Source organism: Pholcus phalangioides, unplaced genomic scaffold (assembly GCF_987345545.1).
Source record: "Pholcus phalangioides strain wild (caught in Gottingen) unplaced genomic scaffold, Ppha-v1.0 ptg000005l_1, whole genome shotgun sequence".
Lineage (NCBI taxonomy): Eukaryota > Metazoa > Arthropoda > Arachnida > Araneae > Pholcidae > Pholcus > Pholcus phalangioides.
Window position 1 is genome coordinate 2038703 of NW_028301598.1, and position 23980 is coordinate 2062682.

At 42.0% G+C, this 23980-nt stretch overlaps 1 protein-coding gene across 2 annotated transcripts in view; it reads right to left on the minus strand.

Annotated features, from left to right (window-relative positions):
- Positions 1-17744: 17744 nt before the first annotated feature.
- Positions 17745-23980, minus strand: part of LOC149085707 (uncharacterized) — a 79802-nt gene continuing 73566 nt past the window's right edge. For both annotated transcript variants that reach the window (XM_089232088.1, XM_089232089.1), the window contains one exon: positions 17745-22651. In XM_089232088.1, coding sequence (XP_089088214.1) covers positions 21114-22651 — 1538 coding nt within the window. In that variant the 3' untranslated portion in view covers positions 17745-21113. The remainder of the gene's footprint in view (positions 22652-23980) is intronic.

Sequence of the window (23980 nt, forward strand, 5' to 3'; positions counted from 1 at the left end):
GCAAGGAATACGACAAACAGAGTCAATTCAACAATGCCAAAGATTTTAAATCATGAAATTTTAATGCGTTGAAATAGATATGAACTTTAAGCCCCCGTTAAGACGCAATAGCATGATCACTGGAAGTACATGAAATCCAAACAATTGATATGGGAAAAATATTTGATCAAATACAAATACAAGGTCACAACAGGGAAAATGCCCAACGAGGTGGCTGCGAAAAGGATGCCCATAACAAATATGGATGTCATATATTACTAAAATACAGCAACCCAATTAAAAATGCAATTACAAACAATATATACACATGATAAAATATTATACAATGCCCATAAAGAATACTTATGGTTGTCTTATTCTAAGAATGGATAGCTTCTCGATTTACCCCAACATGTTTATCGTATTTCTTTTTAAACGTGTCAATTGTGTTACAATTTACTACCTCCGGGGGTAAGCTATTCCATTTATTAACAACCCTATTGGAGAAAAATTCCCTGCGACACCATAACCTTGCATTGTCCCTCACCAATCGATGCTGGTGTCCCCTTGTAAAAGCAGTCGATTGGCGGTGTACTGAAAGTTCATGGTCCTTCCTATCCATCCCATTGAAAATTTTTAACACTTCGATCATATCTCCTCGACACCTGCGTTCATCCAATGTAAACATATTCAAAAAATGAAGTCTCTCAAGCCCCGTGTGCCAGTAAGGACCCGCATAGCTCTTCTCTGCACCCCTTCAACCAAGTCTATGTCCCTCTGTAGGTATGGTCTCCGAAACCTTACAGCATACTCCAGTCCAGGACGAACTAAGCCTCGAAAAAGCGGAAGAATGACTTTAGGAGAACGCGAAGAGACCTTTTTGAAAATGAAACCGAGCATTCTATTCGCTTTTTTCACCACCGCTGAACAATGTTCAGAAAACCTAAGCCGCTCGTCAATGAGAATTCCCAAATCGGTGACCCTAGTTGCATCCGGGATAGTGACACCATTCAACTCGTAAGAGAACCGTGGGTTGTTCGATAACTTTATACAATGGTCGGTAATATCAGATCACCGAGCTTTAAAATTTCACCTTCTGAATTTCGGAATTGAAGGTTTTACATAACGGAGGGAATTTAGACCGGGGCGTGAAAATATAAAAAATAGAGTTTTTACGTTACCAAGGCTGACCTTGGCTTCTTACTGCCTTCAGAGGGGTATTACAGGCGGTGGACCAATACTGATGAGGTCGTCATGGAGACCGCAACAGGCAGGCCAATGGTGAGAGATCCAGGTTGATTACTGTTCTTCCTTCATTTGTGCGGAGGGGTTTCCCAAGTAGTGGACCCATACTGGAGACAGAAGTAGTCAGGCCAGTAGTGAGAGTCGATTCAGGACCCGATCCATACTGGGACCCAGGTTCCACCGAGCAGGAGCATGGCTGAGGAGTCGTTGACGGGAAGGAGGTAGCGAGAGGGCCGCGCAGACTGTGGAGAGCCGTTTTCAGATGTGTGGCCTTGGTGACTTGAGCCACCATAGCTTTTGGTACCAGGATCCGATCAACCACTGCTTCCGGTTCAGAGGTTGGAGACACATAAGCTGGAGAGGCGTTGACGGTGGTTTGCTTATGTCCCGGATCACGGAATGGGTGGAGATTACTCGAGATTAAGATTTTCTTTTTTTTTCACATCACTACCAGCGTAGACAGTCAGACCAGCACCTCCTAGAGATAGAAGGCCTCCCCACGCTGCCTCCCCTGATTTCAGCAAGTAGTCCATTTTCCCTCAGAATATTCGCAGGGGAAAAAATTCCCTGCTCACGCGAATGCCATCGTTGTGCGGAAAAGAAATGATCGGGCTCAGAATTGGCGATATCTATTCCCCCTCATCTAATCACCATGCGGTATTTGTGAGCCAACCAGGAAGATTCTGCCCTAAAATAAGAACTGAAATAGATTGCCGTGGTTGAAAATGTGGCAAACGTGCTAGGTAGTGACGTTGCAGATGAACTTGGCAACCCGTGCGGAGTCCTTCTATCTCTAGGTGGTGCTGGTCAGTCCGTCGTTGGTTCGGTGTTGTACGTCTTTTTCCTTCCATGTCACTGCAGAAAAAAGCCCCGTTTTCGTCAATCTCTCTCTGGATGTCCAACTTTTCGGTCCACCTGATTGGTCGCGGAAGGGTCAGATGATCGCATACGTCAACTTTTGAGTGACTGCTGGATCTAGGGTGGCACCTCTTTTCCTCCTCGAAGAAAACGCGCGAAAATGAGTCACCCCGGGGTGGGAGAAAAGGGGGGTTTGAGATGAGTCTCAAGAAAAATGGCGATTCACACCAGCTCCCATTGAGATCAAACAAAGAATTTTTATAAAAATCAGAATTTCGGCTGAAATTCTGGGTCGAATTGCTTGAAGTATTATAATTGGGATCTTTTTGAATTTTTTCCCAACTGTTGGTACCAAACACGGCGTTGAGCAACAGCGTTAAGAGGTCGAAATGGAGTTTAATTTTTTCACCTGTTAATAAATACCCGATGCCAAACAAGGCAGTTGATGAATATGGAAGATGTTTCCAGAGCCAACAATGTTGCACCATCTGCAACAAGCCTCTTTGGCAGTGATCGGGTTAGAGACCATTGCCACGTTACCTGCGTATACAGATCGGCGTTGCACTCCAGTTGCAACTTGCAATTGAAGATAGAGCGAAGCATATACCAGGGATTTTCCATGACTTACAAAATTATAACGCCCACTTTCTCATGGAAGGCCTCGGTAGGATCAAGGACAAGAGAATAAACGTTATAGGAAGGAACATGGAGAAGTTTACTTGACGGAGTTTCCTGGACTCGTTCCAGTTTTCATCCGCTTCTCTTGACACGCTAGTGAAAACTATGAACACCGGTGACTTTGTGAAGATGTCAAGAGCTTTCGGTTAGAAGACACCGCTTTTCCTGGGGAAGAGTGTATACCCGTATGAATATATGGTCTCCATGGAGAAGTTTGACGAACCGTATGAATATATGGTCTCCATGGAGAAGTTTGACGAACCGTATGAATATATGGTCTCCATGGAGAAGTTTGACGAACCGTATGAATATATGGTCTCCATGGAGAAGTTTGACGAACCGTATGAATATATGGTCTCCATGGAGAAGTTTGACGAACCGTATGAATATATGGTCTCCATGGAGAAGTTTGACGAACCGTATGAATATATGGTCTCCATGGAGAAGTTTGACGAAGCGGTGCTTCCCTCCATAAAGACATTTTACACCTCTTTGGGGGACGAAACTATCTCCAGTGAAGATTACGATCATGCTAAACTGGTGTGGGACACGTTCCACATGCACACCTTGGGCGACTACCACGATCTGTATGTGGAGACGGATGTTTTACTTCTGGCAGACATCTTTGAAAATTTTCGAAGGCTCTGCTTGAAGATTTACAAGTTTGGATGCGCCCATACCTATACATCGCCAGGTCGTGCTTGAAACGCCTGCCTGAAGATGACCGGTGAAAGACTTGAATTAATCACAGATCTAGACATATCTTGGAGAAAAGTATCAGAGGAGGGGTGTCAACGATTACTCGTCGATACAGCAGAGCCAACAACCCGATGGTCCCAGGATTCAACCCCGGTGAAAGGAAAAAAATAGATCATGTATTGGGACATCAACAATCGGTATAGAAAGTGTAAACTGGAGATCCTCTTCCGATTTCAGACTTTACATGGATGACGTCCGGTGAAATACAACCGACAGACTTTCTCGCTATTCCCGATGACAGCGCCAAGGGTTACATTTTGGAAAAGGATCTCGAATACCCGTTGAACATTCATGGCCTTCATAATGATTTCCCTTTGGCAGCTGAAAATATCCCGGAGAAATGTACTCCGACTACATGAAGAAAACTGGTGGGCCAACGAATCCGTGTGACAAACTCGCACCGAATTTGAACGATAAGGTCGCATACGTTCTCCATTACAGAAACCTGAAACTGTACACGTCGCTGGGTATGCGAGTCAAAAACATACATCGTGTTCTTGAGTTCTCTCGGTGACCATGGCTCCGCCCGTACATTGCATTCAACACCGAGAAAAGAAAGGGAACCATCGGTGACTTTGAGAAAGGCTTTTACAAGTTGATGACAATACAGTGTATGGGAAGCCGCTGGAGAATCTCAGGAAACATACGAGCATTCGTTTCATACACAAAGAGAAGACAGCGAAGAAACTGATCGCATCCCCGGCGTTCGAGAGTTTTGAGATCATTAACGAAGACTTAGTTGCGATCAAGATGAAGAAGAGCGTCATCAAGCTAGATCGACCCATACATACCGGCGTGAGCATCCTCTACATATCCAAACAAATCATGATGGATTTTCACTACGATTATGTAAAGAAAAAGTATGGAAGCGATGCGACCTTATTGTTCACCGACACCGATTCGTTGTGCTACGAGATAGCTACGGAGGACATCTACAAGGACATGCTGCGCGATTCGTCTAGATTCGACACTTCCATCGTGATCAACAAAAAATTTATCGGGAAGATGAAAGATGAGACGGCATTACAACCGGCGATAGAATTCGTAGGACTACGTCCTAATATGTATAGCTTGATAACCGGTGACCGTGAAAAAAAGACTGCAAAGGGTCTGATCGTGCACTCCGTGGTCAAGACGCCAAACAGACACGGGGATTATCTGAAATGTCTGCGATGTAATTCATTTATCAGGCACGACATGCCCAAAATTCTCTATCCCGGTATCATGTCTTACAAACTGTGCAACAGAGAGAAATTAGTTTGTCTGCACATGACAACAAACGGTACATCATAGATGATGGCATAAACACTTTACTATATGGTCATTATGCAAAATCCCGGGATTTTTTTATATATACTCATTTATTTATGTTTAGGGGCCGTTCAATTATTACGTCAGCAAATTTTTAGCCATTTTTGACCCTCCCCCCCCCCCGACAGCAAAAAGTAAGCAAAACTCTGACCCCCTCTTGTCAGCAAAATTTTGGCAGCACTGCCCCCACCTTCTAACACATATTGGTGGGATCAGAAACGTACGTGGGAGGGGGCGTAGGAGGCTAGTGCCACTTCCCCCCTCCCGACGAAAAAAAAATTTTTTTTAATTTAAAAAACAATTTTTTTTATAAAAAATTAAAATTTCGAAAGAAAATACCTTTATATGTTGTTATAATCGATTTCTGTTAATTTCAATGCTATTTGAAGAACTCAAAATTTATTTTTAAGAAATTCATTGCGACCCACCCTCTAAGCCATATATGGTAAATCTTTGACACGCGGACCAAATGTGGTCCTGAAGATTATCTGATGCGGCTTGCCCCTTCAAATCCAATTTTGTAAAAATGAACTAAGCGGCACATTTTTACAGATCACTTAAATGATCCATGGCACAATTCCAGAGCATTTAAGTGGCCCGTGGCACATTTTCAGACTTCTTAAGTAGGCCCGTGGCACATTCAAAGATCACTTAAGTAACCCGCGACACAGTTACAGAACACTTACACAATCCGTGGCACATTTAGAGATCCCCTGAGTGACATGTGGCACAATTTAAGAGCACTTAAGCGGCCGCCCAGTGCGGTTCTATATCACTCAAGTTACCCGCGGAACATTCCCAGATTGCTTACGTGATCCGAGGCATAATTACGGATCACTTGAGTGATGCGTTTCACAGTTCCAAAGCACTTAAGAGGCCAGGACAGATTTCCAGAGCACTTAAGTGGAACGGAAACATTTCCATACCACATAAGCAGCCCGGACACATGCCCTGATCACTTAAAGGATCCGTGAAACATTTAGAGATCGCTGAAGTGGATGTGTAAGAGGGATTTTACCACTTTTATAAAAGTGGACGAGGTGACCCATCATTGTTTACTGATAAAAGAAGAGTGTGGAAGAAAGCGATAAGGGATAGTAAAAAGGAAGTTGAATCTAGGTTGGCAGATAACATTGGCTCTGACCCAAAATCATTTTTTCGATACGTCAATAATGGATGTAAGGGGACAGTTGGCCTCCTCTCGATAGGAGGCTCTAGGTTAGAGAGAAATATAGGCATGTGTAGTGCTTTCAATGATTTTTTCGCGTCGGTTTTTAATGGAGATAATTATATTCGATATACGGGTGTTGCATGGGGTAATAAAACCCTCAACGTTATTCAAGTAGAAGACGTGGAGGTCCTAAATCTTCTGAGAAATGTATGTGCAAGCAAAGCACCAGGACCAGATGATATCTATCCCAGGGTCCTCAGGGAATGTGCTAATGAATTGTTGGGGCAGTCGCACAGATATACGGGAGTAGTGTTGCTGAGGGTATCGTCCCGAGAGATTGGAAACTGGCTAACGTTGTTCCGATATTTAAGAAGGGTAGTAAAGAAGCGGTGTCAAATTATCGTCCAGTGAGTTTGACGAGCTCCCTCTCGAAAATTTTGAAATTATCATCAAAAGGCAGTTTGTGAAGTGGATAGACGAGAATAATGTATTGTCGGATAATCAGCATGGGTTCAGGAAGGGGAAGTCATGTGTAACAAACCTCCTTTGCTTCTATGATCACGTGACTAAGGCTTTGGGTAAGAGCAAAAACGTCGACGTTGTTTACCTTGATTTCCAGAAGGCATTCTATCGGGTCCAACATGGCAAACTATTGAAGCGTTTACACGAGATTGGAATTGGGGGCAACTTGCTGAATTGGATAGAATCGTGGTTAACAGATAGGTCGCAACGAGTTATGGTGAACGGGGAATTCTCTGGTTGGACAGACGTCACAAGTCGAGTTCTTCAGGGAAGTGTCCTTGGCCCCATACTTTTTTCACTTTTTATCGATAAACTCGATCAGGGTATCGATGGGATTACTAGCAAATTCGCAGATGATGTGAAGCTAATGGGGGTAATCGGGAATGAAAGTGATAGGGAGTTGCTCCAGACCAACTTAAACAGGATTGCAGGATGGGCAAATGAATGGAGCATGACGTTTAGCGTAGATAAGTGCATGGTCACTCATTTTGGTTCGAACATCCCACGGTTCTCTTACGAGTTGAATGTTGTCACTATCCCCGATGCAACTAGGGTCACCGATTTGTAAATTCTCATTGACGAGCGAGTTCAGCGGTGGTCAAAAAAGCGAATAGAATGCTTGGTCTCATTTTCAAAAAGGTCTCTTCGCGTTCTCCTAAAGTCATTCTTCCGCTTTTTCGAGGCTTACTTCGTCCTGGACTGGAGTATGCTGTAAGGTTTTGGAGACCATACCTATAGAGGGACATAGACTTGGTTGAAGGGGTGCAGAGAAGAGCTACGCGTGTCCTTATTGGCACACGGAGCTTGAGTTATGAAGAGAGACTTCATTTATTGAATATGTTTACATTGGATGAACGCAGGTGTCGAGGAGATATGATCGAAGTGTTCAAAATTTTCAATGGGATGGACCATGAACTTTTAGTACACCGCTAATCGACTGCTTTTACAAGGGGACACAAGTATCGATTGGTGAGGGACAATGCAAGGCTATGGTGTCGCAGGAAATTTTTCTCTAAAAGGGTTGTTAATAAATGGAATAGCTTACCCCCGGAGGTAATAAATAGTAACACAATTGACACGTTTATAAAGAAATACGATAAACATGTAAATCGAGAAGCTATCCATTCTTAGAATAAGACAACCATACGTATTCTTTATGGGCATTGTATAATATTTTATCATGTGTATATATTGTTTATAATTTTTATTAATTGCATTTTTAATTGGGTTGCTGTATTTTTGAAATATATGACATCCATATTTGTTATGGGCATCTTTTTCTCAGCCACCTCGTTGGGCATTTTGTCTGTTGTGGCGTTGTATTTGTATTTATCATTAGGGAGAATGTTAGTTCAGGTGCCCACAAACCAGCGAAAGATTTTTCTCGTATTTGGCGCAACGAGTAAGATGCCATCAAGAATATTTCATATTTTCGTAAAGGGTGGTTGATGACATAAGCATCATCCAAACTCCCCTCCCCCGGTCATCAAAAGTGAGCAAATCAAGTGTTTTGGTGGTTAAAGTGAATTGGTGGTATGAGTGGTCAAAGTGATTATTTGGTGGTCAAAGTGATGGACAGTGCTTCATGGACGCTGTGTGAATATTTTTTTGTATATATTTTTGAATTTATTTTATGGTGTTCGATTTTTTTTTCACGGACTATATAAATTGTGTAAATATTCATTTTCAATGGTTTACGTATATATTATTTTTCCATGAATAAAGTTTTTAGTTTGTTTTTATCAAAGTTTCTGTCATTCTTTGGGTTATGTGCGTGCGTGTGTGTGTGTGTTTTCAGTTCGAAATAGGTAATTGAGAAAATAAATATTTAGGATGACCGATATTACATAAGAAAAGAAAAATAATTTTAAAAAGACCCTCTTAGGTGGGAGTAAGGGGTCATTCAAGTATTACGTCAGCATCGATGGGGGAGGGTGTTTTGGATTTGCTGACTTTTGATGACGGGGGGGGGGGGGTTTGGATGATGCTTACGTCATCAACCACCCTGTATGAAAACATGAAATATTCTTGATGGCGTCTTACACGTTGCACCGAATACGAGAAAAATCTTTCGATCTAGTTTGTGGGCACCTGAACTAACATTCTCCCTAATGATAAATCCCTTACAGCGATCTCTAAATGTCTCGCGGATCCTTCAAGTGCTTTGGAAATGTGTCCGGGCCGCTCAAGTGCTCTGGAACCGTGCAACACATCACTCAAGTGATCCGTAATTATACCACGGATCACATAAGCAATCTGTGAATGTTCCGCGGGCGACTTGAGTGATGTAGAACCGCACTGGGGGGGGGGGACGCTTAAGTGCTCTAAAACAGCTTAAGTCACTCAAGGGATCTCTAAATGTGCCACGGATCGTTTAAGTGTTCTGGAACTGTGTTGCGGGTTACTTAAGTGATCTTTGAACGCCCCACGGGCCTATTTCAGTGATCTGAAAATGTGCCACGGGACAATTAAATGCTCCGGAATTATGCCACGGGTCATTTGAGCGATCTGTAAATCTGCCGCTTAGTTCATTCTTACAAAAGTGGGTTTGAGGGGGCAAGCCACATCACAACCTTCCGGGCCACATTCGGTCTGCGGGTCAAGGATTTACCATATATGTCTGAAAGGGTGGGTTACGATGAATTTCAGTTCTTACCTTTCAAATAGCATTGGAATTAACAGAAATCGATTATAACAACATTCAAAAGGTATTTTCTTCCGAAATTTTAATTTTTTTTAAAAATGTTTTTACATTTGAAAAAAATATTTTTCTTCGGTCTGTGGGGGAAGGCGCACGAGCCCTACCCCCATGCCCCCTCCCTCGTACGTTTCTGATCCCACCTATATGTGTTGGGAGGTAGGCGGCAGTGCTGACGGGGTGGGGGGTCAAAAATGACTACTAAAAATTTGCTTACGTAGTACTAGAATGGCCCCTAATGGTTGAAAAAGTTAGAAAAAAATACCAACGGTAATTTAATACCATACCCTAGGGGAGAGAAAAAATCTCTAGTAGAATATCTAGTTTGATAATGAGTCAACCATAGTTTAACAACAATCCCTCTTATGACTCAAGGTATCACGCGGGGGGAAAAACCACAAACCGGTAATTTAGAAATGACCCCTCTTATGTATAAACAACTAAAAACGAATAACTAATCAAATAAATGAGTGACAAAATAAAGAAAAGTGTGAATAACTAAGTTTGAACTAAGCATAGAAATGAAAAACAACGCGTTTTTCACCCACCTCGTTGGGCATTTTGCCTGTTGTGGCGTTGTTTTTGTATTTGTATTTGCATAAAAAAAAAAAATAAGAAAAAACAAATTACTTAAAAAAAAAACAACTAAAAATGAAAAGTTCAAAATAATTGATTAAAAAATGACAAATTAATAATCAACTCAAATAATCAACTAAAAAGTGAGACTAAATGTAACTTGAAAATGCTCAAACAAAAATTGAATAACCAACGATTATTTTTTAGTTAAAAATTCTTCCGACATTCGTCCAAAAAAAATATAATAATCGATTAAATATCGAGAATAATCGATGAATGACCACGGCCTTATTCTCACGCATCAACATGGGAAATAAAATGAAATAACCTGAAAAGAACGGACATGTGAGGGAAAAAACTTGTTCCTCGGCAATAAAACGAACCGAAGGTCAAATCTTCATCATGTCTTCGCCTTGAGGCCGAATAAACGAAAAAAGAAAGGGCCTTAAAAAAAATCCCAGGCATGTGCATGTTTCGTATTACATGTCTCAGGTATCATTAGAGAGGAATTCGGCGGATTGTGTATAGCCTAATATCCCTTTCGTGGTGGCTATTCGGAGGAAGAAGAAAACAAACTTTTTTGATGGTGATAATAAATATCATGGCCATTTCTTATAACCAGTTCATCAACCCTTTTTTTTTACCTACCAGAGATTCTCCAGGTAATGAGAAACAAATACACATGACCAAGCTCTTTAATAATCAATTTATATTCTTGAATGTTTCGCGTTAGTGAAGTAATACATGAACTGGACATGAACGCTGGGGTGGACTTAAGGGGGGAGGGGGTCTCATTTTTCTGACACAGGGGTACAACAGAAACGGCGATATGACCACAGCAAAAAAATTGCTACCGCAGGGAGTCCCCTATCGAGAGGTTAGCGCACCACCCTCTCGATGAGTATAAAAAACATGCCTGCCGTTCGGAATCGGCAATAAATTGTAGATCCCGGGTAATAAATAATTAGCCCTTGCGTGCAGAAAATGGCCGTGGTGCGGCAAAAATGATCAATGATTAAGGGGTCTCATACCTTTTGGCAAGGTGAAATACTATGTTCTAATGGAAATATTATTAAAATACTATTTAGCCATTGATGTATTTTAAATATTTTACACATACCGTATATACTCGTGTATAAGCCGACCCCCCCCCCCCCACTTCAGGACCATCAAAACCGCAATAAATCCGAGCATTTTAGAGAAAAAAATTCTTCTATTTTCATGCAAAATGGATAGCTTGCTAAAACTTACAATAGAAAATGATTCAAACTTTTTAATCCATTTCTTCTGAGTGTCCAAGCTCATCGTAATTCATCAGATCATCATAGTTGGGTGCGGCATCTTCGTTCTTATCCTCATTTGAAATGTCATCGCCATTGTCTCTTTCAAAGAGGATATCATCTTCAGTTCCGTCCATCGCATTGCTGATGCAACATTTTTTGAACGATCGGATAACTTCGGCGGAAACGGAATTCCACGCCTCATGTACCCATTGGCACACTAGGCCAATGTCAGGTTTCTTCAAGACACCACTTTTTTGTAGTTTTCTTATCATCGGAACTCATCCATTCGATCCACAAATCCCTCAAATACTCCTTTGAGAGGCTTGTTGATGCTCACATCTAAAGGCTGTAGAATCGACGCTAGCCAGCACCTCCTAGAGATAGAAGACCTCTGCCATCAGCTTGTGACGTCAGTAAGTAGTCCATTTTCCCTCAGAATATTCAGGGAAAACAAATTCCCTGCTCGTGCCAGTATCGTCGTTGTGAAGAAAAGAAATGATCGGGCTCAGAATTGGCGATTTCTATGCCCCACATCTAATCACTATGCGGTATTTGTGAGCCAACCAGGAAGATTCTACGCCAAAATAAGAGGAAACGAAATAGGATGCCGTGTTTCGAAATGTGGCAAACTTGCTAGGTGGTCTGAATGACGTTTATGGCAAACACTGCAGAGGCCTTCTATCTCTAGGAGGTTTGAACATATCCCATACCAATAATGCCGGTTTCTCGAACACTGCTACAAAAATGACTACTGATTGTGGGGGTCGATATCTTGTCATCAAAAACTGACCCGAGTATAAGTCAACCCCCCCTCCCCGCTTGGGGAACGAATTTTTCGTAAGTTTTTACCGTAAAAATAAATTATATTATATTGATTACTGACTAAATTTTCAACTACAACCAGGACCTGTTTCTCGCATGGGCAAACGAGGCACGTACCCAGGGGCCCCTTGTTCCTCCTTACGTCTCTGCCTCAAAGAACACTATATATGAGGGGACAAGAAAATTCATATTTATATACACAGGGCTCAAACTTATGAGGAAATAGGCCCTGACTAGTAATTCCTTAAAAAACCTTAGTTGAACTTCTGTCAATCTATTGATAAAAAATATGTCAATTTATTAAGACACATTATAGGCCTATGATAGTGAATATGCCCGCCCCCTCCCCATCCCACATCATCCTTTAAATGGGACTTTGATTTGTGACTGGAACCCAGACTAAAATTTTTATAACTGATTTTTAACAAAATTTCTAATTTTAAGCATTGAGAAAATATAAGACTGATTCCTAAGTTCCCCCCCCCCGGGCCCTGTCAGCCTTTCCCGTGTGGGGGCATAGTCTTGACATCACCATGAGCCCTCGGGAAAAGAGATTCCCTGGGCACGTCTCCCTATCGGGATTAGGTGCCAGCCAACCCTCTTCAAAATATTTTTTCGTGTACTAAATATTATTTAGTTTTGCATCAACATGAGGCTCCCTATCCACTTGAACTTTTAGTGGGCCCGTGCGTTACGACGGCCCTGCGCTCTGGGTCCTCCTCGGAAATGTTCTTTGATGAACCAGAATTCAGAGTAATAAAGGGGGCCCCATAAATTGATTTTCGGTAAATGTATAGAGTAAAAATGGAGGTAATCGCTGGGCTTAAAATCCCTATCATATCTCACATTGGGGAGAGGGGAGGCACATGCATATGAATATCAAAGCGGGCCGCAAAACTGTTCTCACACCGGGCCTCTAAATGACAAAGTTCAGCCTTGCATGAAAGAGGATTTGGAATATGCATTGTAGTTTGAGGATTATCTGCTTGATGAAAATGTGTTTATGAAGTTCTTCATTCGGGCACGGTTTTAATTAGGCATGTGCGGTTTTTCTGAAACGTGTTCGAGGTTAGAGCCATTTATCGACCATTAACCCTCGCCCTATTGAATATGAATTGCCTGTGACATTATTTTCTCTGTGATCATTTATCTACACTTCCCTTGCCATAGTGGTCATCTATCTGGGGTTCCTTTGAGTTGGAGAGCATTTACTAGAGGCTCTGGAAGTCTCTTCTACAAGGGTCGTCGTAATTTTGGCGAGATCTCTTTTCCAGAAGGCAATCGGTGGTATCTCTGTGTTAATAAAAGTTCTGACGACCATCAAAAATATCAACATTTAAAGTCTATTAAATGCCACTCTCAACGTTTAACGTCTTTCAAATGCCACTCTCAACGTTTAACGTCTTTCAAATGCCACTCTCAACGTTTAACGTCTTTCAAATGCCACTCTCAACGTTTAACGTCTTTCAAAATGCCACTCTAAACGCTTAACGTCTTTCAAATGCCACTCCAACGTTTAACGTCTAATCTATCAAATGCCACTCTCCAACGTTTAACGTCTTTCGAATGCCACTCTCAACGTTTAACGTCTTTCAAATGCCACTCTCAACGTTTAACGTCTTTCAAAATGCCACTCTCAACGTTTAACGTCTTTCGAATGCCACTCTCAACGTTTAACGTCTTTCGAATGCCACTCTCAACGTTTAACGTCTTTCAAATGCCACTCTCAACGTTTAACGTCTTTCAAATGCCACTCTCAACGTTTAACGTCTTTCAAAATGCCACTCTAAACGCTTAACGTCTTTCAAATGCCACTCCAACGTTTAACGTCTAATCTATCAAATGCCACTCTCAACGTTTAACGTCTTTCGAATGCCACTCTCAACGTTTAACGTCTTTCAAATGCCACTCTCAACGTTTAACGTCTTTCAAAATGCCACTCTCAACGTTTAACGTCTTTCGAATGCCACTCTCAACGTTTAACGTCTTTCAAATGCCACTCTCAACGTTTAACGTCTTTCAAAATGCCACTCTCAACGTTTAACGTCTTTCAAATGCCACTCCAACGTTTAACGTCTAATCTATCAAATGCCACTCTCAACGTTTAACGTCTTTCAAATGCCACTCTCAACGTTTAACGTCTTTCAAAATGCCACTCTAAACGCTTAACGTCTTTCAAATGCCACTCCAACGTTTAACGTCTAATCTATCAAATGCCACTCTCAACGTTTAACGTCTTTCGAATGCCACTCTCAACGTTTAACGTCTTTCAAATGCCACTCTCAACGTTTAACGTCTTTCAAAATGCCACTCTAAACGCTTAACGTCTTTCAAATGCCACTCCAACGTTTAACGTCTAATCTATCAAATGCCACTCTCAACGTTTAACGTCTTTCGAATGCCACTCTCAACGTTTAACGTCTTTCAAATGCCACTCTCAACGTTTAACGTCTTTCAAAATGCCACTCTCAACGTTTAACGTCTTTCGAATGCCACTCTCAACGTTTAACGTCTTTCGAATGCCACTCTCAACGTTTAACGTCTTTCGAATGCCACTCTCAACGTTTAACGTCTTTCAAATGCCACTCTCAACGTTTAACGTCTTTCAAAATGCCACTCTAAACGCTTAACGTCTTTCAAATGCCACTCCAACGTTTAACGTCTAATCTATCAAATGCCACTCTCAACGTTTAACGTCTTTCGAATGCCACTCTCAACGTTTAACGTCTTTCAAATGCCACTCTCAACGTTTAACGTCTTTCAAAATGCCACTCTAAACGCTTAACGTCTTTCAAATGCCACTCCAACGTTTAACGTCTAATCTATCAAATGCCACTCTCAACGTTTAACGTCTTTCGAATGCCACTCTCAACGTTTAACGTCTTTCAAATGCCACTCTCAACGTTTAACGTCTTTCAAAATGCCACTCTCAACGTTTAACGTCTTTCGAATGCCACTCTCAACGTTTAACGTCTTTCGAATGCCACTCTCAACGTTTAACGTCTTTCGAATGCCACTCTCAACGTTTAACGTCTTTCAAATGCCACTCTCAACGTTTAACGTCTTTCAAAATGCCACTCTAAACGCTTAACGTCTTTCAAATGCCACTCCAACGTTTAACGTCTAATCTATCAAATGCCACTCTCAACGTTTAACGTCTTTCGAATGCCACTCTCAACGTTTAACGTCTTTCAAATGCCACTCTCAACGTTTAACGTCTTTCAAAATGCCACTCTCAACGTTTAACGTCTTTCGAATGCCACTCTCAACGTTTAACGTCTTTCGAATGCCACTCTCAACGTTTAACGTCTTTCAAAATGCCACTCTAAACGTTTAACGTCTTTCAAATGCCACTCCAACGTTTAACGTCTAATCTATCAAATGCCACTCTCAACGTTTAACGTCTTTCAAATGCCACTCTCAACGTTTAACGTCTTTCGAATGCCACTCTCAACGTTTAACGTCTTTCAAATGCCACTCCAACGTTTAACGTCTTTCGAATACCACTCTTAACGTTTAACGTCTTTCGAATGCTATTCTTAACATTAAAATCTGCCAAATGGCACTCCTCACGGTTGGCGTCTTTCAAACGCCACTCTCAACGTCCATATTTAAGTCCGTAAAATTTATTCGTTAACGTTGACATCTAACGTCCATCAAATTTCTCAGTTAACGTCTGTTAAATAATTCTTTCAACGTCTGTTAAATAACTTTTTAACGTCTGTTAAATTTCCTTCTGCATGTTTACATTCAAATATATATTAAATTTCTCTCTCAACGTCCTCATTATGTCTGTTAATTTTTTTTTCAGCGACTTCATTTAAAGCCTATCAAGTTTCTCATTTTAACGTGTGTAAATTATTCTTTCAAAGTCTGTTAAATCCCCCCTTTTGACGACTGTTAAACTTTATTTTGACGTACTATTATTCTTGCTGAATGACTATTAAAGTTGACGTATTTAACGTCTATTAAACTCTTCATGTCCACATTCAACGTGTGTCAAATTTTCCTCTCAACGTCGACATTTAACGTATAATAAATTCCCCATCTCAAATTAATCTCTCTACTTTCATAATCGATGCCCCTTAAATTCCTCTGTTCATATATATGTCCACGTTTAACTTCTATTGAATTCCAAGCATATTTAACCTTTTGAGGTTTTATGTCGAGGTGGACTCGACACAGGACCGCATCAGGAAACAACAGTAGTACTCAATTGTTACAACGGTTCCTTCCGATTATTTTATTTATCTTTTCCCGGTCCACAAATTATTCTTCCTTCTTATTCATCTCTTTAGCCGGTCCTAATATTAATTCTCCTATTTTATTTATTTATTTTGCCGGTCCTGGATCTATGGACATTGTTCACCCAGTATTTTTCATGAAGAGTGTCCGGAAAGAATAAAAATTCTATGCGTGACTCTAAAATTTGATTAAAATGCGAAAAAAATCAGCAAAAAAAGGGGAGAATTCAGCTGTGGTGGTGATGACACTTCCTTAAAATTAAAGAAATATGAAAAGTGAAGCAACTAATTCAAAATGTTAATTAGTGAATCATACAGGGTGATTCAGAAAAGATGGGAAAAACTAAGTGATAGTACACACCAATACAAGCAATTGTGATCAAAGAATGCATGGTCTAGTATGAAACGCAAACGCGGTTCGAAACGGCCGCTCCGCAAACGATAAAACGGCATTCCTGTCGAAACTTATCGGGAGAAAAAGAACGCTATACATGCAAATGTAACCTGAATAAGAGACCGTATGCATCACCCGTTCTGGCAGTCCTTGCACGACCTGCATCAGACCGGGAAGCAAGAAAGGATCCCGTTTCGCACAGCTGCCGATGCAAGCTTTCGGATTTGGCATCCGCCTGTGGGGAAACGCTCACCGTATATTCGTACTGCCTCTGTGGTACTTCCGTTTGCAGCTCCGCAAATGAAATGCATGTCATACGTTACACTGTTAGGACGCGGGCTGGCGTCCGCGTCCTTTCATTCACTGTGACGCATGTGTAAATTCTCCCCATTGACCTCTCCCCAAGTCCTCTACAGAGTCACTTTAGTGATCTCTAAATGTCCCGCGGATCCTCCAAGTGCTCTGAAAATGTGTCGCGGACCGACTAAGACTGTGTCGCGGGACACATAAGTGATCTGTGAATGCGCCACGGACCTACTTGTGTAATCTGAAAATGTGCGACGGGCAGCTTAAATAATCTGGAATTGTCACGGGTCACTTAACCCATCTGTAAATGTGTCACTTGTTTCGTTTTTGCAAAATTAGGTTTGAGATGGCGGTCCACATCAGATAACCCCGAGGGCCACACTTGGTCCGCTGGCCATGGGTTTAGCATTTCTGGTTTAGAGGGTGGGTCGCAATGAATTTCTGAGTTCTTAGCCTTCAAATAGCACTGAAATTAACTAAAATAACATATAAAGGAATTTTCTCGAGAAATTTTAGTTGTTAAAAAAATATTTTTTGCATCAAAAAAATAAATTCTTGATCGTCTGGGGGGGGCACACGAACCCCTCTCCCTTCCATGGCCCCTCCCCCGCGTACGTCTGTGATCCCAGTTTTTCGTTAGGAGCTAGGGGGCAGAGCTGACGAAATTAAAAATGACGAGCATTAAATAACTCGGAATGACTCCAAAATGACTCAAAAACATGCGTAATTCCCAAAATGACAATGCTAATTCCCAAATTTTCCTACGTCAAAATATGTTAATTTCAGAATCATCTATAGAATTGAAATTCCTTTCTGACACTCTTCGTGACGTTCAATGCACAGAAACCAAAAATTTGCATTAAAAAACTCAGAATGACTCCAAAATGACTCAGAAATATTCATCATAAATCTCTGGCAACTTTATTACAAAATAAAAAAGAAGTAACAAAGCAAAAAAGAAAGTATAAAAAGAGACATTCTTTTTGTCGAACTGGTTCCATAGAAAATTATAAAAAGAGAGAAAAGATATCTTATATAAGTATTTAGCTGCTAAAATCGTGGACGGTATTCGAGGGCCAGTAGCGAATTCTATATATATATTATTATATCGATTGTTATATCCATCGCTATACTGTCCATACATATTTACATGCATCAATTACAAGCGAATATTGCCACAGATATGCAAAATAGATAGAAAATATAGTTCGTTGTTTATATACAAACATGAAAACGCTGACTTAGAAAACAATTCTTCATTAGCACATTCACAGACATCGTATGTATGTAACATACTTTTTGTATAAATAAATCGCGCGGCATAAAATTTATGCATCGACGACCCCCCCCCCCCCCTTATTGTCTCATATTGTTATCACCTCTGTCGGGTTGTCCAATAATAATCCATGTTGATTGTCATGATTGAGCTTGGCACATTGTTGATTGTCGATTTCCTCGTATGAAACAGAATCCTCCTACCTTTGGAATTTCACCTGAAAAAAAGGAACCATTTTCTTTGCTTCTTCTCGGTTGTTTTTGACCATTCACCTCAACTGGACCTCCCAAATAGTTGTCTGCACCACACTGGTCAAAGGGAGGAAGGAAAACTGAAACTGGCTTTCTCCACGTCTGTTGCTGCTGGTGTTGTTGTTTCTTCTCTTTTCCATATGAGCTATTATTATCCACACGATTAACCCTAGGAGACTAGTATTACGTGAAATGAGGAGAAAAAAAAATACCATTCGAAATGCCTTCTATAAGATGTTGAAGAAAAGATAAAAGAGCTGTGGCCAATGTCATCAAGAACGTGTCTCTCGTTACATGTGGGCATCATGATGGTCAATGGGCGTTAACCCTAGTGGATAGCGTTATTTTTTGATTTGAAATCGGACCTGTCAGAGCTTCATTTGGCTTGATCTCACCCATTGAAAGACTTTGGCGTTGGTCGCATATCCTATTGTTTCAGGGGTATTTCAAAAAAAAAATTTCCTGATATCCCCAAGGTTGCAAGCAGCAATGAGTCACCTTTGTGGTCTGTGCCCGGGAATCCTTCTTTCTAATTGACTTGCCCTTTGCTCGTCCCTTTTCGGAGGAGATTTCAGGGGTATTTCATCAAGTCTTCCTGACACCCACGACGTCGTTTTTCGTGATTTTTTTTGTTTCGTTCTTTTCTTCTGTAACCCCGTAATTTTTCTCTCCGCCATGGCCAAAATTTTAGGAATATTTCAACAAGAATCTTGCTGATACCCACAACGTTGTGAGTAGTGATTCTGCTCTCTTGCCTATAACCTAGAATCTTCCTCTCTGCCTGACTCGGCACTGGCCATGTCAACTTCTGGTGAAGATGTCAGGGACATTTCACCGAGTCTACCTGATGCCCATCAAGTTGTGAGTAGCTAGTGATTCTCCTCTTATCTATACCCTGAAATCTTTCTCTCTGCCAGATTTGGCCTGGTCTACATTCCCTTTCGGTGACGATTTTATGAAATATTTCAACAAATGTCTTCCTGATATTTACAAGGCTGTAAATTAGTGATCCTCTTCTCATCTATACCCCAGAATCTTTCTTTCTGCCAGACTCGGCAACGGTCTCGTCCCCTTTCAGCGAAGATTTCGGTTCAGCGGTATTGGAACAGGCTCCTCGTATGTCGACAGGACTGAAGATGATGCTTCTTCCGTCGTCTAGGCCTTGGAGCGTAAACTGACTGTCTTATGGTCATAGCACTGTTGGAGTATGCTGGCAACCATTTCAGATATTGAGCGTTTCCCGCAATTCTGCTACCAGGTAATCGTGAAGCTGTCAGTGTTGGCCTTCATCAAGTGGATTCCACGTTCCAAAGACCCTTTGGAAAAGATTGAAAAATTGGAACGAAATTATCATCATGTGACGCAAACAACATCGGTTTCGTCTTTTATATTACTATGTTGATCGGTTTCGACTTCAAGGCACTGCCATCGGAATGTTCTTGGAAAAATACCTCTAGGGATCGTAACTGAGTATTTGCAGATCGATCCCGCCTTCCATGAGCTCAATTATTCTCGCCAACTGGTATTAAAAACGCCAGCTTTAACAGCTAGTACTGTAATTCCTGGAAGATATATCCGAATTTGCGGAGGTATCGGACACAGCTAATTAGGAAACAATGGTTGTACATCAATCGATCTGAACATAGTTGAGTTTTTGATATCTTATTCTAAACACTGAGTTCAAACTCTGACTCGGACAACAACTGATATCGTTCGCAACATTCAATTTAGCACAACAATATTGCCGTACAGAACGCGATGATACCTGTAAATTTTCCGTGATATACCGTGGTTATATAAATTAGGTAACAGCAAATGTATTTTGTATGCAATTATTAGTCACCAAGAAAGAGAAAAACCCTCATCTCTCTCTCTCTCTCTCTCACATTGACTAAAAACATTCCAGAACCGGTTCAAAAACAAATATTGCAATAAAAAACGTTGAAAGAAAAAATAGTTCAAAAAATGTTCGTCCATTTACAAGTATGTGGCACTTTAAACGCCATAACGTGGCAAGGCATTGATGGTAGTTTACTTCTTAGACCAGTCGTGCACTGGAAGAGACTTAGAGCGATAAACAAGTCGCGCGCAGTTGGCTATATCCGCAAGACTGATCCCACTGCACAGAAAGTAAGAGTGCGTGGTTAACAAGAAACGATCTTGAGCAAGTGGCTTCCGGTGACAGTAGCAGACGACCAACAAGTCTGAAGTGAATGGGATTTTACGCCACTTGCCTTATCTGCGCAGGCGCAATACGGTCGTATACTTTTTTCACACCGCTCGCGCCGTTTTTTTTTTCTCTCCTTTGGTCTGTTTCTCTATGCCTTCTTTCCCGCATGAACATAGGAGTTGAATTTGATAACTGCCGTTCATGGGTTCTAGGAATCAGTAAAATATTAATATTTGTTCATTCACATCAATTCGAGTTTGTTTCAGATGTCTCATTAAGATGTACTTAATAAATACAGGACTGACCTCTGGGTGCATTTTTCAAATATTTTAGTTTTTAATGTTTCCTCAAAATTATTAACAAACACACTCGTCTGCACGGAGTGCAATCGCGAACTGAGTAGTGTGTAAGGAGTCGCTTTCAGTGGACGGCGTCAGACGCTGACTTAATGTCGGCTGTTGTCGCCCGCGTCGCTTGCCGCGTGTTGTCGCTTCCAGTGGACGACCAGCCTTACACGTTCAAAGTTAGTCTTTCTAATCACTAAAACGAAAACATTGCACGAAGTCAGTGTCAGTATTGCGAATTGAGAGGCAGCCTGCGGAATGGCGACTCGACGAAACTGTGTCTGTAGTCACGGGGATCAACCGGCAGGTCGAAATACCCTGATCTTCGCCGTTCCTCGTAGACCACGGGACCCTGGTAGGACGTCTGTCTTTGCTGTGGTGCTGGTTGCGGCGCCACAGCCGGGAACGGTTTCGAGTACCTGGTAGGCGGCACGTGTCTATCTTGAGTTATAAGGTCCATGCTCGCTGTCCGCCGACCCGGATGGAAATCGGACGGAGACGGCGTGTATCTCTCCGGAGACCTGAAGTGATGGACCCTTGGTGGCTCGGGAGATCTCGACTCCCTGTAAAATTCTTGCCTATCTCTGAAGTCTGGCTCTCTGGGATGACCAGCGTATCTGTCGTAGGAATCGCGGCGATGGCTGGGACGTATGTCTTCGACTTCATGAGGGCGGTCCGGATAGTAGTCGCGACGGCCGTTTTCGGTCGCTATCACGTCCCTGTAAACTGGTGAGCGTTCGAAATTCATTTCTGCTGGTTTCTCGTGGTACCTCTTGTTCAAGCGGGGAGAAGATGCGGGATCCACGACGGCAGCGGGATATGATACAGGTCTCGGGTCTCGGCCAGCTTTCCTGTCGATGGGATTGCTGTGACTTCTGTACACTACTTCCGGGCTCCTACTGTATGAATCTCTTCGGGGAGTGTCTCTTCTTGATGGTTCTCGGTTATCCCTGTACCGGTCACCGGAAGAAGGTTGTTGACGAATAATTCCGGAAGCGGACTTCATCAACCCGTGTCGTTCCGCTCTAACTTGCGGATAATCATCTAAAGTGGGAGACGTGGCTCGTCTCTCGAATTTGTCGACGATCCCTCGGACGCGGCGAGAATAGCGGGGGTCGTCGTCTTCGGGGGACGACCTGCTCCTCCGGTCTCGTGCCATCTCGACACCACCATTGCGGTTGTTGTTGCCGTTGTAGGAGGCCGGTACCACGGCTCGTTCCAACGTAGGAGAGACGGATCGGTTCTTGTAGTGATGATGAACTGGCAGTGGTGCTGGCGGGACTCGTCTCCATTCGTATGACGGGACGACTTCGTCATCCTCGTCCAAGATTCCGTCTGGTTCGGGCCAGTCATCGTCCTCCGAGCTCGTATCTGGGTCGATTTCTTTACTCTCAAAGTCCGGATGCGAAGATACCTCTTGGATGGCAGAGCTGAGCGCTTCATCCGACCCGATTCCGCTGCTGGACTTGTTGCTGGACTTCCCACCGGAAGACTTGGCACTGGTCGCGTCCCCCTTCGGCGAAGATTTCAGGGGTATCGCCACAGGGGTCTTCGTGACACCGACAAGGTTATAGTTAGTGCTCCTCCTCTCGTCTATGCCATGGAACTTTCCTCTCTGCCTACTGACAGTGTCGTAGTCCTTGGGCGGTAGGAGTATCGGGCAACTGTTCGGGTTATTGAGCCTTTCCCGCAATTCGGCTGCTAGGGAATCGTACAAGCTGGCGATGTTGTCTTTCTTCAAGGCGATTTCGCGTTCCGAAGACCCTGCGGGAAAGAAAAGGATAAACAATCATAATATGTCACTTGGTTAACAAATGTAAACAGGGAACGCATGCTTTTCAATCAAAATAACTACACATATGGCAATGTGACCAATACTTTGTTGATACTTTTGTTTTACATAATTTTAGTTCTTCAGTTCCTTGTATGCTCAGTATTGCTATGGATTGTGAACAAAGCGCTGTTTTGGTACATACGTGCGTGTCGGCAACAGAAAATACCCATGATAACTTTGCATTCTCAACATCGATTGTGGCAGATGTGTTAGGGCCTTAGTCATGTTATTTAGACGGATCTGTAGGAATACCAAGCTGGTAGTGACGATCATTCATATAACGACCGGTACGACAGATCTCAAATAGTTTTCTACTTCCACCATGTTATGTTTATTCAATATAACGACCAGCAAATATAATTCGATTCACTACAACGACCTAACTCAGCTTGATACCATTTTTTTTTTTTTTTTTTTTTTTTTTTGCAGGGAAATGGACAAAATACATCATAGAGTGTGTTTTACTTTGATCATTGATGCTCGAAGAAGAAAAGACATGAAACATAGATGGTTTAAAGATAAAGCGTTGTCATTTCAACGGAATACACTATGGTTAACTTGAGCCATCACTGAAAAATGGGTGAACCATAGCAAGACGCACTGCGCTCGTGCGAATCAACTAGGTAGTGTTGTCCCCCTCCCCCCAATGCTCACCATCCAGTTTTGCTTCAGCACATGGTGGTGCACTCCTACGTAATAATGAGCGTCGAGGGTATTATATAAATGTGAATGTCAATCAGTATCAAAGGTAAAGATATATGTCTATTTCCTTCAGTCAATGATGCAAGCAGTGGACTTCCTAATCACTGGACTCGTTTTTATTGCCAATTACAGGTACACGAAAAATCTTTGAGAAAATACCAGCTGCCATTCAGACATCGAGAGTTTCCAGCCTTCTGTCACATCACAGGATGTCAAAACAAGAACAGAATCACGCAGACAGGTAGAAAGCTCATTCCGTCTCGCCACTATACCCTGACCTTGGGTGGTTATAGTGACCTCATAGGACATAATTAGCCGAAAAAAAAGGATGTATATTTTAGGCAACGGGCCACCATAGTTCGTAAAAAAAAAAAGAACAGTTATTCCGTTCAAGAAAGGAGCAAGAAAACGAAGAACACACATCAAGAGGCAAGGTCTGCAGGTCACATAACGGGGCAGGACAATAGCCAACTTATCTTTGACAAGCACGCAACACGCACCACTCTCTTGAATACGTTTTCGGCCTTCGGAATTAAAATAATACAACGATAAGAAAA